The following is a 14445-nucleotide window of genomic DNA, read 5'->3' on the forward strand; positions in this document are numbered from 1 at the left end:
AATATATCCACAATTTATTTTTTTCTTCTTCAAATGAACAAAAAATTGTTTTGTTGAATTTATATAACAACATTCCATCTGTGTGTAGATTTATCTAGTCCAATTGTGGCATGTTTTCAGTATTTTTATCCGTTTGCATCCGTTACAATGACGGACTTTTATTTCAAAGACGGACTTGCGGATTCCACTATTGTTGCTCTCGGGAATGTTGTTCATGACACACACGTGAATTTATCTCGATTGGTTACCTTCCGTCTTGGATTTCTCACCAGATGCAAGATCCCATTGTATCAGCCTACAAAGTGAAACAAGTATACTCTACGAAGTGATTACAATATATGTACATACGTTACCAAATACATCATCCAGAATACGATTACTGATCGAATCATAACTTTATTATTGTGTTATTGACTGTACGTTTGTTTATGTGTAACTCTGTGTTGTTGTTTTTGTCGCACTGTTTTGCTTTATCTTGGCCAGGTCGTAGTTGTAAATCTTGGCCAGGTCGCAGTTGTTCTCAACTGGCCTACCTGGTTAAATAAAGGTGAAATAAATGTTAAAAAGAACTCCAATGAATGAAATGGAAATTTGACGCAAAAATAGTCCACCCCAGATGGGACTCGAACCCACAATCCCTGGCTTAGGAGGCCAGTGCCTTATCCATTAGGCCACTGGGGCGCATGCGAACCAACTGGCGGGGAGGTGTCATTTTAAATTTGCGTGACACGTGTTGCAAAATGTTTGTGCTTCTAGCTCCAACAGTGCAGTAATATCTAACAACTAATATCTAACAAATTACATAACATATACCCAATACATACAAATCTAAGTAGGAATGAATTAAGACTATATGCATATATGACCGAGCTATGTCAGAGCAGAATGGACTAAGATACAGTAGAACAGTATAGAATATAGTGTAAACATTATTAAAGTGACTAGTGTTCCATTCCTTAGTGGCCAGTGATTTCTAGTATATGCCTATAGGCATAAGCTTCTAGTGTGCTAGTGATGTAACAATCGGCTGGCCTTGATATAGGAGCTGTTTTTCAGTCTCTCGGTCCCAGCTTTGATGCACCTGTACTGACCTCGCCTTCTGGATGATAGCAGGGTGAACAGGCAGTGGCTCAGGTAGTTGATGTCCTTGATGCTCTTTTTGGCCTTCCTGTGACATTGGGTGCTGTAGGTGTCCTGGAGGGCGGGTATATTACCCCCTGTAATGCATTGGGCAGACCGCACCATCCTCTGGAGAGCCTTGTGGTTGCGGACGGTGCAATTGCTGTACCAGGCGGTGATACAGCCCGACAGGATGCTTTCAATTGTGCATCTGTAAAAGTTTGTGAGGGTTTTAGGTGACAAGCCAGATTTCTTTCGCATCCTGGGGTTGAAGAGGCTCTGTTGTGCCGCCTTTACCACACTGTCTGTGCGGGCGGTCCATTTCAGTTTGTCAGTGATGTGTACACCAAGGAAATTGAAGCTTTCCACCTTCTCCACTACGGTCCCGTCGATGGAGACAGGGGGTGCACCCTCTGCTGTTTCCTGAAGTCCACAATCATCTCCTTTGTTTTGTTGACGTTGAGTGAGAGGTTGTTTTCCAGGCACCACACTCCCAGAGCCCTCATGTCTTCATCGTTGGTAATCAAGCCTACTACTGTTGTGTTGTCTGCAAACTTGATGATTGAGTTCGAGGGGTGCTTGGCCACGCAGTCATGGGTGAACCAGGGGTACAGGAGGGGGCTGAGCACACACCCTTTGGGGCCCCAGTGTTGAGGATCAGCAGAGTGGAGGTGATGTTTCCTACCTTCACCACCTGGGGGCGGCCAGTCAGGAAGTCCAGACCCAGGGCCTCGAGCTTAATGATGAGCTTGGAGGGTACTATGGTGTTGAATGCTGAGCTGTAGTCAATAAACAGCATTCTTACATAGGTATTCCCCTTGTCCAGATGGGATAAGGCAGTGTGCAGAGTGATGGTGATTGCATCAACTGTGGATCTATTGGGGCGGTAAGCAAATTGAAGTGGGTCTAGGGTGGCAGGTAAGGTAGAGGTGATATGATCATTGACTAGTCTCTCAAAGCAGTTCATGATGACAGAGGTGAATGCTACGGTGCGATAGTCATTTAGTTCAGTTACCTTTACCTTCTTGGGTACAGGTACAATGGTGGCCATCTTGAAGCATGTGGGGACAGCAGAATGGGATAGGGAGATTGAATATGCCCTTAAACACACCAGCCAGCTGGTCTGCACAAGCTCTGAGGATGCGGTTAGGGATGCCGTCTGGGCCGGCAGCCCTGCGAGGGTTAACACGTTTACAGTGACTTGCAAAAGTATTCATCCCCCTTGACGTTTTCCCTATTTTTTTGCATTACAACCTGTACTATTTTTATTTGAATTTCATGTAATCGACATACATAAAATAGTCCAAATTGGTGAAGTGAAATTTAAAAAATAACTTGTTTAAAAAATATTCTAAAAAAATTAATTTTAAAATTTTTTCATATGTATTCACCCCCTTTGCTATGAAGCCCCTAAATAAGATCTGGTGCAACCAATTACCTTCAGAGGTCACAGAATTATTTAAATAAAGTACACCTGTGTGCAATCTAAGTGTCACATGATCTGTCACATGATCTCAGTATACAGTGCCTTGCAAAAGTATTCGGCCCCCTTGAACTTTGCGACCTTTTGCCACATTTCAGGCTTCAAACATAAAGATATAAAACTGTATTTTTTTGTGAAGAATCAACAAAAAGTGGGACACAATCATGAAGTGGAACGACATTTATTGGATATTTCAAACTTTTTTAACAAATCAAAAACTGAAAAATTGGGCGTGCAAAATTATTCAGCCCCTTTACTTTCAGTGCAGCAAACTCTCTCCAGAAGTTCAGTGAGTATCTCTGAATGATCCAATGTTGACCTAAATGACTAATGATGATAAATACAATCCACCTGTGTGTAATCAAGTCTCCGTATAAATGCACCTGCACTGTGATAGTCTCAGAGGTCCGTTAAAAGCGCAGAGAGCATCATGAAGAACAAGGAACACACCAGGCAGGTCCGAGATACTGTTGTGAAGAAGTTTAAAGCCGGATTTGGATACAAAAAGATTTCCCAAGCTTTAAACATCCCAAGGAGCACTGTACAAGCGATAATATTGAAATGGAAGGAGTATCAGACCACTGCAAATCTACCAAGACCTGGCCGTCCCTCTAAACTTTCAGCTCATACAAGGAGAAGACTGATCAGAGATGCAGCCAAGAGGCCCATGATCACTCTGGATGAACTGCAGAGATCTACAGCTGAGGTGGGAGACTCTGTCCATAGGACAACAATCAGTCGTATATTGCACAAATCTGGCCTTTATGGAAGAGTGGCAAGAAGAAAGCCATTTCTTAAAGATATTCATAAAAAGTGTTGTTTAAAGTTTGCCACAAGCCACCTGGGAGACACACCAAACATGTGAAAGAAGGTGCTCTGGTGGAGCCAAATACAGGACCATTCTGGAAGAAAACCTGATGGAGTCTGCAAAAGACCTGAGACTGGGACGGAGATTTGTCTTCCAACAAGACAATGATCCAAAACATAAAACAAAATCTACAATGGAATGGTTCAAAAATAAACATATCCAGGTGTTAGAATGGCCAAGTCAAAGTCCAGACCTGAATCGAGAATCTCTGGAAAGAACTGAAAACTGCTGTTCACAAATGCTCTCCATCCAACCTCACTGAGCTCGAGCTGTTTTGCAAGGAGGAATGGGAAAAAATTTCAGTCTCTCGATGTGCAAAACTGATAGAGACATACCCCAAGCTACTTACAGCTGTAATCGCAGCAAAAGGTGGCGCTACAAAGTATTAACTTAAGGGGGCTGAATAATTTTGCACGCCCAATTTTTCAGTTTTTGATTTGTTAAAAAAGTTTGAAATATCCAATAAATGTCGTTCCACTTCATGATTGTGTCCCACTTGTTGTTGATTCTTCACAAAAAAATACAGTTTTATATCTTTATGTTTGAAGCCTGAAATGTGGCAAAAGGTCGCAAAGTTCAAGGGGGCCGAATACTTTCGCAAGGCACTGTATTTAGACCTGTTCTGAAAGGCTCCAGAGTCTGCAACACCACTTAACAAGGGGCACCACCAAGCAAGCGGCACCATGAAGAGCAAAGAGCTCTCCAAACAGGTCAGGGACAATGTTGTGGAGAAGTACAGATCAGGGTTGAACATTCCACAGATCACCATTAAATCCATTATTAAAAAATGTAAAGAATATGGCACCACAACAAACCTGCAAAGAGAGGGCTGCTCACCAAAACTCATGGACCAGGCAAGGAGGGCATTCATCAGAGAGGCAACAAAGAGACCAAAGATAACCCTGAAGGAGCTGCAAAGCTCCACAGCGGAGATAAGAGCATATGTCCATAGGACAAGTTTAAGCCGCACACTCCACAGAGCTGGGCTTTATGGAAGAGTGGCCAGAAAAAAGCAATTGCTTAAATAAAAAAATATGCAACCATGTTCAGTGTTTGCCAATAAAGGCATGTGGGAGACTCCAAACATATGGAAGGAGGTACTCTGGTCAGATTAGACTAAAATGTACCTTTTTGGCCATCAAGGAAAACAATATGTCTGGCGCAAACCCAACACCTCTCATCACCCCCGAGAACAACATCGCCACAGTGAAGCATGGTGGTGGCAGCATCATGCTGTGGGGATGTCTTTCATCGGCAGGGACTGGGAAACTAGTCAGAATTGAAGTAATGATGGATGGCGCTAAATACAGGGAAATTCTTGTGAGAAACCTGTTTCAGTCTTCCAGAGATTTAAGACTCGGATGGAGGTTCACCTTCCAGCAGGACAATGACCATAAGCATACTGCTAAAGCAACATTTGAGTGGTTTAAGGGGAAACATTTAAATGTCTAGAATGACCGAGTCAAAGACCAGACGTCAATCTAATTGAGAATCTGTAAAATGACTTAAAGATAGCTGTACACCAGCAGAACCCATCCAACTTGAAGGAGCTGGAGCAGTTTTGCCTTGAAGAATGGGCAAAAATCCCAGTGGCTAGATGTGCCAAGCTTATTTTATTTATTTAAAATAAGCTTGGCAAAATTACCCCAAGAAACTTGCAGCTATAATTGCTGCAAAAGGTGGCTCTACAAAGTATTGACTTTTGGGGGGGGTGAATAGTTATGCATGCTCAAATGTTCTGTTTTTTTTGTCTTGTTTGTTTCACAGTAAAAAATATTTTGCATCTTCAAAGTGGTAGGCGTGTTGCGTAAATCAAATGATACAACCCCCCCCCCCAAAATCAAATTTAATTCCAGGTTGTAAGGCAACAAAATAGGAAAAATGCCAAGGGGGTGAATACTTTCACAAGCCACTGCAAATGTTTTACTCACGTCGGCCACGGAGGAGAGCCCACAGTCCTTGGTCGCGGGCTGCGTCAGGGGCCCTGTGTTATCTTCAAAGAGTGCGAAGAAGGTCACATATAAACATGTGATCTAAACAATCCAGTTATATTTTTGTATCTTAACACACAGAATGGTTACCAAATCTTTTTTTGCAGAAACAACTTTAATTAAATCTGAATAATTAATGAATCCTTCTTTTACCTACACAACATGTAACATAAAGACAAACACAGAAAAGATCAACACAAGATTAAAACACACATAGGAAATACAAATATTCAATATCTAAATAAAATAAGACATTCTGGAAGCTCCAGCAATGTTCCTTATATTGTAAATTCCTTATGAGCCCATGGTTTTCACAATGGATACACACTGTATTTGAATAATACATGAAGCATAGAGCAAAATCAAAACACAACTTACACATATCAAATTGGTATAATGTTCAAGGTTCACTTTGTTTGTGGAACTGAGCGAGAGTAGCAATGTAACCAGATTAAAGCACAAAATCAATACAGTTCAGTAGTTGACAAATCAAAACATAAGTCAAAGGTCCCTTTGATTAAATACATTCCAGTTTGAAAGAACACAGCCCTCTACTGCACTTGTTTTATGATTATTATACTGTAGTGGGGCTGAGAATCTAGCATCGGGTGCAGCAGCAGCGAGACAGAGAAATCCTTAACAATGACAGAAAAAGACAAGTAACAAAAACACACACTGTGGAATTATAAAATTTAATTTGACCGAGGTTCCTTCATACAGTTTAAAATGCTGTTTGGGCCAAACCTTGCCATTACACATTCATCCTTTACAAGTGATTTGTACCTCACTACTATGTTCAGCTACCCCATTCAAATGTCATGTGGTTTTGTGCAGATAGAATTCAAAATATTGAGTGGGACTGTTAAACTTGTAACATCAGGGCTTGTGTCAATGCAAAATGAGTCCTATTTTGGTCTGTGGCCAGCCGTGGTTAATGATCTCTCTTAATCATGTGCTCTCCCCAAAATGTTCCATCATTTTATCGGGAACAGCATTTAACCACTGTCATCTCACCAAGACCCAGGACTAGCCACTTGTTGAGAATAGACTCGTGAGACTGAAAGACCCCCAAACATATATACACTTCTCTAAACTGAATCATCAGCACCTCCTACAAAATACACTTTGCCCATTCATTCTGTAACATACTATGCTGCACTCATTTAGCAACGATATAACATGTTTTAGGGAAATATCATCCACCAATCTGATGTGTTTGGTGGGGACTTGAAATAAACTGATCCAGTAAAAACCTGTTGAGAAATCGATTCAAGCCCCACAAAGTTGGTTACAGTGATGGCTGTCAGTTGTGGAAATGGTATTGGTTACAGTAGGTTGCAATAGTTAGTTCCAGTACAGTTGAATAGCAGCAATTCACAGTCGTATTTTCCAGTGTGATGACTTTGCTGACCATTTCCACATATTTAACTAATCATTGCTAAATAAATGCAGAGTGAGTGGCAGTTGATAGACGTAGGTGGAATTTTGCTCCAGAAAACAATCATATAAACTCTCAATAATCATCAATCAGTTTTTCAGCACCGTTCTCAGCCTGCTTGCCAGCACCCCCATCCTGTTCTTCACTTCCTCCTCCCTCCTCGACCTCCTCCTCTTCTTCTTCTGTGAAGGAGCGTGACTGGCTGCCGTAGTTGATCATTGTGCGGGAGAGGTCCACCTCGATGGGGAAAACGTCAGCATCCTTCAGCACGGCGTAGCACTCGTCATAGTAGCGCGACATGCCTGACACAAAACGCTGCAGCTGGAACACGATGTCCTGGACTGAAGCAGGAAGGGAGAAGGATGTAAACACACACCCTACCTTAATACCACACCAGACATATCTGGTATTTCCTAGCAGTGCAGAGGTCAAAGAACGAGTTGTTTACAATTAGTAGGCCATCTGTGCCGAGAAACGCTCAGCCTGATACATTAGTATATCGTGAAGCAGGGAGAGAGGGACTGATCATACATTGGATCAAATTTACCCGCTGGGCACAGATGTCAGTTCGAAGTCTAGTTTTGATTTACATTTGATTGAGGTTTAAACTAACTTGAATACAACATAAAATCTAAAATTATTATTATAAAAAGTTGGGTGAAAAATAATACAAAATTCCCTTGCGTTGATGATTTTGCAAATCCAATCAGTTTTCCACGTGGAAACAACATTGATATACCCAGTGGGAAGGCTTTTATATCCATTAGTAATGGGAAAACGGAGAGAGACTGTTTGGACAGATACTCTGTCCACTTATTACAGGTTAGCTGGACAGAGCGTTAATGGAGGGGATGATTCTCCTAGGTAGACAAACAGAGAGAGAACAAACCATGTTTCTGGTCCAGTAGCTCAATCTTCTCCAGCACATCCTTTCTCATCCTGGCAAACCGAGCACGGGCCTCCTGTCGACACCGCAGCACAAGCCGGTACTCGTAGTTCCCGGTGCCGACGCGATATATAGGCTCTCCCATCGCCTAAGGAAGCACACAGGTATATAAGAAAAACTAAATCACAAACACGCTACAGAGATCCACTTTGTTACTCATTGATATATCAGTGTTTCTGTGTGGACTACAGGCATAGGAAGTAAGGTAAGGTACCCACAATGCAGCTGTACTCTTCATCGTCCATCTCCTTCACTTTCAGACAGTAAGACTGGAACACAAAATGAATGAACTTTTACGCCAATGATTAACACATTAGAAATAAACACTTCGGTACAGTTTAGACCCTGTTTTTAGTTGACCAATGTTGACATTTTGAATAAGGGGTCTGCTCTCACCAAGTACTCAAATTTGACGTCCAGGTATTTGCGGATGGTGAGCTTGGTGTCTGGTATAGCCTTATGAAGGTAGGTGTTCAGGTCATGGAGCATCTACAAAACAGGAGACAGAGAGAGGAACATGATTAATTGAATCACCTATATATGTGTGGGGATGTACGTTATCTAATCTAGGTATATGCAGGGGTGAACGCAAGCTTGTCGGGGTGTTGGCATATGAATCCTGTTCATGGTTTGTGTATTGATTTGACTGTTTGTTAATTTCTTCTACTACTCACAGGCTTGATGGTCTTCAGCAGCTGGATACCGTACTTCTCCATGTTGCGATGGGCCTCAGCAAACTTCACAAAGGCCTCACTGGCTGCAGCCTGAGGCTCTCGTACCCCGATCACAGAGAACACATCCCCAAACGCTGAGGGTCGTCCAGGCAGAGGGAGAGAGTGGAACAATCAAACATCATCCAGTCTCATGGCATGCAACACATTACTGTAAATACAAACCTGTTCACTTTCAGTGTGAGGGAGCTTGAGTATGATCATAGTACATGGTTATATTGTGTCTAGATCTGTAGTTTAACATAATGTTTGTGTAGTTTCAAGGTGTGGCAACTCACCTCTGTGTGTCTGAGAGAGTTCAAAGAAGGCTCTGAGCAGTCTTTTCGTGTGCTCCATCAGGCCTGTGAAGAGACAAACAAGGACAGTGCTGCATGAAGAGGGGAGAACGTATGGAGAATGTCACACATAATAACATTACAATCATTTTGTACAGCATTTTGTACACCTTTGTACAGCTCTGCTGTTTTCTCCAACTCCTCCAGTCTCTTCACCAGACCATCTGAAAAAGAAACGGGCCTAGTATGAGGACACTTACAGTAGTAGCATAGTGCCCCTCTCCGGTCCAGATGATATCAGTCATCATGAGATTGTACAGAGATTATGCAGTGGCCGTGTCCGAATACCCATACTAGCATACTAGATAGAATCTGAAAAAAAGTTAGAAGTGACAGTTTTTAAATGGTACTCCGAATGAGTCATCTAATGCGTGATTACGTTGACACCCGCCATTTGTTCATTTTGGTACTGCGCGTCAATGTATCTGATTATCAGCTTTAGTCAAACACATGAGTCAGAAAACACAAGTAAATTCTACAAGATCAAATGCTGAAATGAGTATGCCAGTATCTTAGGGATGATGCCAACTAAATTGGCTTCAATTGACTGTAATTGACTTAAGGTGTATGCAATGAGGAAAGTAGAGTCAGAAATAATAGAAATGTATAACATGGCCAGACGGATGGACAGCGTGTTTTGTCCCAGTCTCACCATTGCAGAGTATGGCTCTGCTGAGCCCCAGAGCGTCGGCTGTACCAGAGCTCATGTTCTCCACCAGGCGGTGCTTCACCTTCTTCAGTACTAAAACACACCAGATGTAGAAACATACTATGATGGTAGCATCTGTCTTTCTGGTGAGTAAGAATGGTACTCTACCCATATATAGGAAACTGCCAACATAAAGGAAACACTTGAGTAAATGAGGGATACAATGTACTGTTGAAAGCAGGTGCTTCCACACAGTTGTGGAATTAATATCCTGTCATGCTTAGGGTCATGTATAAAAATGCCTAGTTGCCCAGTATTTTGGCTACCATGGCTAGAAAAAGAGATCATAGTGACTTTGCAACAGGGATGATTGTTGGGGCAAGTTTGACAAGAGCTTCAGTGACGAAGACTGCGCAATTTGCTGATCTTTCACGATATGCTACGGCCGTGCCAGTCACCAGATCTCAACCCCATTGAACACTTATGGGAGATTCTGGAGCGGTGCCTGAGACAGCGTTTTCCATCACCATCAACAAAACACAGAATTTCTTGAGGAAGAATGGTGTCGCATCCCTCCAATAGAGATCCAGCCACTTGTAGAATCTATGCCAATGAGCATTGAATCTGTTCGAGACGGCCCAACGTTCTATTAAGACACTATGTTGGTGTTTCCTTTATTTTGTCAATGACCTGTACATTTTAGAGATGTGTTCTGCGACTGTTACCTATGTCCAGCGACTTCCCCTGTTTGGGGTCAGCCTGCAGCTTGTTGTAGTGGATCGTTGCTTCTCCCTGCAAAGACAAGAGGAATGCATGGAAGAGATAAGGAAGACAGTAACTCAAACACCACCTCAGTATAATAAAATCCATGATGCAAATCCACAGACACCCCCCAGGGGTCATATTACTCAAACTAAAATATATAGCCTATGGGGTTCCCCCAGGCAAAACAGTATTGATAGATCTACCTAACCTGACATTGGCTTTCTCCCCTGGTTAGTTTGAGGACTTGCGTTACAGGCAGGTCATAGTGAACCAGGTATTGCCAAACAATCCATGTGTACAAAGTGTGTCTGCAACTAATTTCAACTGAAAATCATGAAGGACAATATAGCAGTATTTAAGCCAAACAAAGGTGCTTCTGCAAGTGTAGAAACATAAGAATTACAGCTCCTCTGATAAAACTGCACAAAGTTTGCAAGTAATAACAATAAATACCAGTGACAATTTCAACTCAGTGGGCACAGCATGCAAATAAATGAAAGTCAGCGAAGCCTAAGGGCAACAATGGCACATCTCTCCCCATCTCTCAAATCCTGAGCACAGACCATGGTGGGGTAGTCATTGAACTCGCATAGCTTCCTGTGTCGTCACAATAGATTTAGAAACAGCATTGCCACTCCACACTGGTGACGTGAGGGTCCAAACTCCTGGCTATTGTCCTGTTCTCACTAGCTCCGCTGAGCGATCTGAGGTGTCCCTATTATTTAACATTGAATAGTGACCGCAGCCCTTTTCAGAATGACTGGTCATTTACTGATAAAAAACACAGAATCCATAATTAAATACTGTGGCTTTGGACTTTCTATTTTTATCTACTGGTCAGTGTTAGTCTTGTTAGTATTGTCAGTGTTTGTACATGGTTTGGGTTGTGTGGCTAACAAAAAAACAACAACAGGAAATACACTAACTGGTTTGTAGTCTTTTGCAGTATCAAACCAAAATTGATTGAAAAGCTGATTCCAAGCCCTCTTATTGTACCTGGACAGCCTGAATCATCTTTGCCACCTCCACCTTTGTCTTGCCCTTCACAGGTTTGCCGTTCACTCCTGTGATCTCATCACCAGACGCCAGAGTCCCATCCAGAGCAGCAGGGGTGTTGTCAAAGACCTGACAGAGATTGTTATATGTAAAGAATATATCCAATAATGACAAAAACCAAGCCATAAGAGCTCAGAGCCTTAAAACAAACTGATTTAAGACAGTTCAAGATAATAGGTTATACAATGCATCTATAATCTAATGTTTCTGATTTAGTTAACACTCTGGATACATAGCTACTGAACCAAACACTACTGCTCTAAAGACTGAGGTACAGTATAGAGGTACATAATACCTGTACAATGTAAAGACAGGGACAGTACTGCGCCCCACCCCCGATGCTGATCCCTATCAAGTTCTGCGCATCCTTCTTCAAGGATATAGTCCCAGGGACTGTAGGGATCCCCCTGTTAAAGAATATTTGGAGATCCTTTTAATACATTGTCTGTATAGTGTCTACAATATGATTTGGGAAAGCAAGCGCGGTCAAAGCCATTTAGATGAGATGTACAGTGCATTTGGAAAGTATTCAGACCCCTTCACTTTTTCCACATTTTGTTACGTTACAGCCTTATTCTAAAATTGATTAAATATTTTTTTTCCTTCATCAATCTACACACAATACCCCATAATGGCAAAGCAAAAACAGGTTATTAGAAATTTTGACAAATGTATAATAAACACCCCCCGGAAATATTACATTTACATAAGTATTCAGACCCTTTACTCAGTACTTTGATGAAACACCTTTGGCAGCGATTACAGCCTCAAGTCTTCTTGTGTATGACGCTACAAGCTTGGCACACCTGCATTTGGGGAGTTTCTCCCATTCTTCTCTGCAGATCCTCTCAAGCTCTGTCAGGTTGGATGGAGAGTGTCGCTGCACAGCTATATTCAGGTCCCTCAAGAGATGCTTGATCAGGTTCAAGTCCGGGCTCTGGCTGGGAAAGCAAAGCATGATGCTGCCACCACCATGCTTCACCGTAGGGATGGTATTGGCCAGGTGATGAGCGGTGCCTGGTTCCCCCCAGATGTGATGCTTGGCATTCAGGCCAAAGAGTTCAATCTTGGCTTCATCAGACTAGAGAATCTTGTTTCTCATGGTCAGATTCCTTTATGTGCCTTTTGGCAAACTCCAAGCGGACTATCATGTGCATTTTACTGGAGGAAATACTTCAGTCAAGCCACTCTAACATAAGCGCCTGATTGGTGGAGTGTAAAACATAAAACATGGAACACATCTCAAGGATGATGACAGGATGCACCTGAGCTCAATTTTGAGTTTCATGGCAAAGGGTCTGAATACTTATGTAAATAAGGTATTTCTGGGTTTTTTATATACATTTGCAAACATTTCTAAAAACCTGTTTTCATGTAGAACATGAAAAAGATGCAAATCATATTTACTTACAGTTTGTCCTCCTCCAACTCATAGTCCATGTCTGTGAACATTCCAGGACTGTTTATCCTGTATAATCTGGTTTGGAGGAAAACAAGAATGGCATTGGTTAATCTTAGTCAAGCAGTAGCTATGTCTATAAAGATATAAAAAAAAAAGTTAACTAGTTACCTAACACAAAATTCCATCACTGGTTAAGGTTGCCAATGCTGACACAGTAACTGTAACAAAATATGTGGGCAACAAATAACTGGAAAACTTTCCTTTATTTGCTGGCAAGAAATGGGAATTAGCTAGCTGCTGTCAGTTAATGATGAAGGCAACACAGCTGGTAGATAGCTGAGCCTAGCTTGAACCAGTACCTGGGCTTTTAGTAAACGATGAATATGACGAGATCGTCGTCTCCTCAAGCCCAGCTAACGTTAGTAGGTACTGGTTCAAGCCTAGCTAGGCATTTATTTAACCAAGCAAGTCAGTTAAGAACACGTTCTTATTTACAATGACGGCCTACCCGGGCCAAACCCTAACAACGCTGGGCCAATTGTGTGCCGCCCCATGGGACTCCCAATCGCGGCCGGTTGTGATACAGCCTGGAATCGAACCAGGGTCTGTAGTGACACCTCTAGCACAGCGACGCAGTGCCTTGGACCGCTGCACCGTAGCAAGCCACCTCCCGAAATAATGGTTAGATTACTTGCTAGCTAGGCTACCTAATGTTGGCAGCTGTCAGCAGTATGTGTAAAAAAAAAAGGAAGGTGGCCACTGGCCAGCTATTTACCTCCGACACAGTTGATGACATGCGCGTTGTTATCTTAACACAAACGTTTATCTCATGCTACCTGGGGAATGTTTCTTTAAATGTACATTTTATTTTAGATTATTTTGTATTCCTTCGGACCACTTCACGGGTTGTTCATCTGTCAAAAAGAAGATTCTGTTTACATGTCCTCGTCACTTCCGGTAATTTGCGGAAACTGTCAGTGATTCCTATCCCCCATAGAGATTTGTATTTATTTATTATTTATTCATTAAACACTGACATGCAAATAGCGCTATCCTGGACCTTGGGACGTCCCACTAACCACAATCCTTACCTAACCTTAACCATTTAACATGTCTACTTCAATGGGGTAGGGACATCCCAAGGAGTCCAGATAGTAAGGACCATACTGTTTTGGACTGGATTTCAATATTATATCATACAATTAATTAAAACGCTGTCATTTAAGATATGTATAAAATTGTAGTTGTGGATTCATCTTCTTATTCTACCTGATGCCTTTTATAAAATATTTTCAATAGCGTTTTTGTGTTTGCACTTGGAAGACCATTCAAAGAGTAAAAAGTTTGATAGGCTAGGGAAGTCGTCACACTTTCCCAGCACATATATCTGAATATACGGTTGATTCATAACATCTATTCATTGTTGTATTTGTTAAGGGCAGATCATGCACTTTAACTGTCCATTGTTTCAAGATTTATATTAAATATGACCTATAATTAATTACAATATTAGTTAAATTGTTATTTCCTTCCATTTTTGTATTATGTTAAAAAGCAGATTTTCTGTGTTTGAAACAACAGAATGCTGTGGGCTATACCAGTCGTTAAAAATATGAATGACAAGTAAACGACTTAAGTGCCACCTCAGCCAATGAGCCGTCT

General features: G+C 41.8%; 1 protein-coding gene and 1 non-coding gene across 11 annotated transcripts in view; both read right to left on the bottom strand.

Annotated features, from left to right (window-relative positions):
* Window positions 1-608: 608 nt before the first annotated feature.
* Window positions 609-681, bottom strand: trnar-ccu. The gene has a single exon. It is a non-coding gene; the product is annotated as a tRNA-Arg (tRNA).
* A 5456-nt stretch (window positions 682-6137) lies between these two features.
* The window catches only part of LOC112226127 (PRKCA-binding protein), a 33912-nt gene continuing 25604 nt past the window's right edge, over window positions 6138-14445 (bottom strand). For 7 of the 10 annotated variants that reach the window (XM_024390394.2, XM_042307119.1, XM_024390392.2 and 4 more), the window contains 12 exons: window positions 12793-12858; window positions 11677-11788; window positions 11322-11450; window positions 10286-10352; window positions 9564-9653; window positions 9022-9075; window positions 8855-8917; window positions 8520-8653; window positions 8242-8334; window positions 8064-8114; window positions 7789-7933; window positions 6138-7240 (listed from right to left, as the gene is read on the bottom strand). In XM_024390394.2, the coding sequence (XP_024246162.1) occupies window positions 6975-7240; window positions 7789-7933; window positions 8064-8114; window positions 8242-8334; window positions 8520-8653; window positions 8855-8917; window positions 9022-9075; window positions 9564-9653; window positions 10286-10352; window positions 11322-11450; window positions 11677-11788; window positions 12793-12858 (1270 nt within the window). In that variant the 3' untranslated portion in view covers window positions 6138-6974. Of the gene's footprint in view, window positions 7241-7788; window positions 7934-8059; window positions 8115-8241; window positions 8335-8519; window positions 8654-8854; window positions 8918-9021; window positions 9076-9563; window positions 9654-10285; window positions 10353-11321; window positions 11451-11676; window positions 11789-12792; window positions 12859-12951; window positions 13256-13558; window positions 14173-14445 lie in introns of those variants that run through there. The other 3 variants (XM_024390398.2, XM_024390397.2, XM_024390393.2) reach the window with 3 other exon arrangements.

The sequence above is a fragment of the Oncorhynchus tshawytscha genome, linkage group LG27 (assembly GCF_018296145.1).
Source record: "Oncorhynchus tshawytscha isolate Ot180627B linkage group LG27, Otsh_v2.0, whole genome shotgun sequence".
Lineage (NCBI taxonomy): Eukaryota > Metazoa > Chordata > Actinopteri > Salmoniformes > Salmonidae > Oncorhynchus > Oncorhynchus tshawytscha.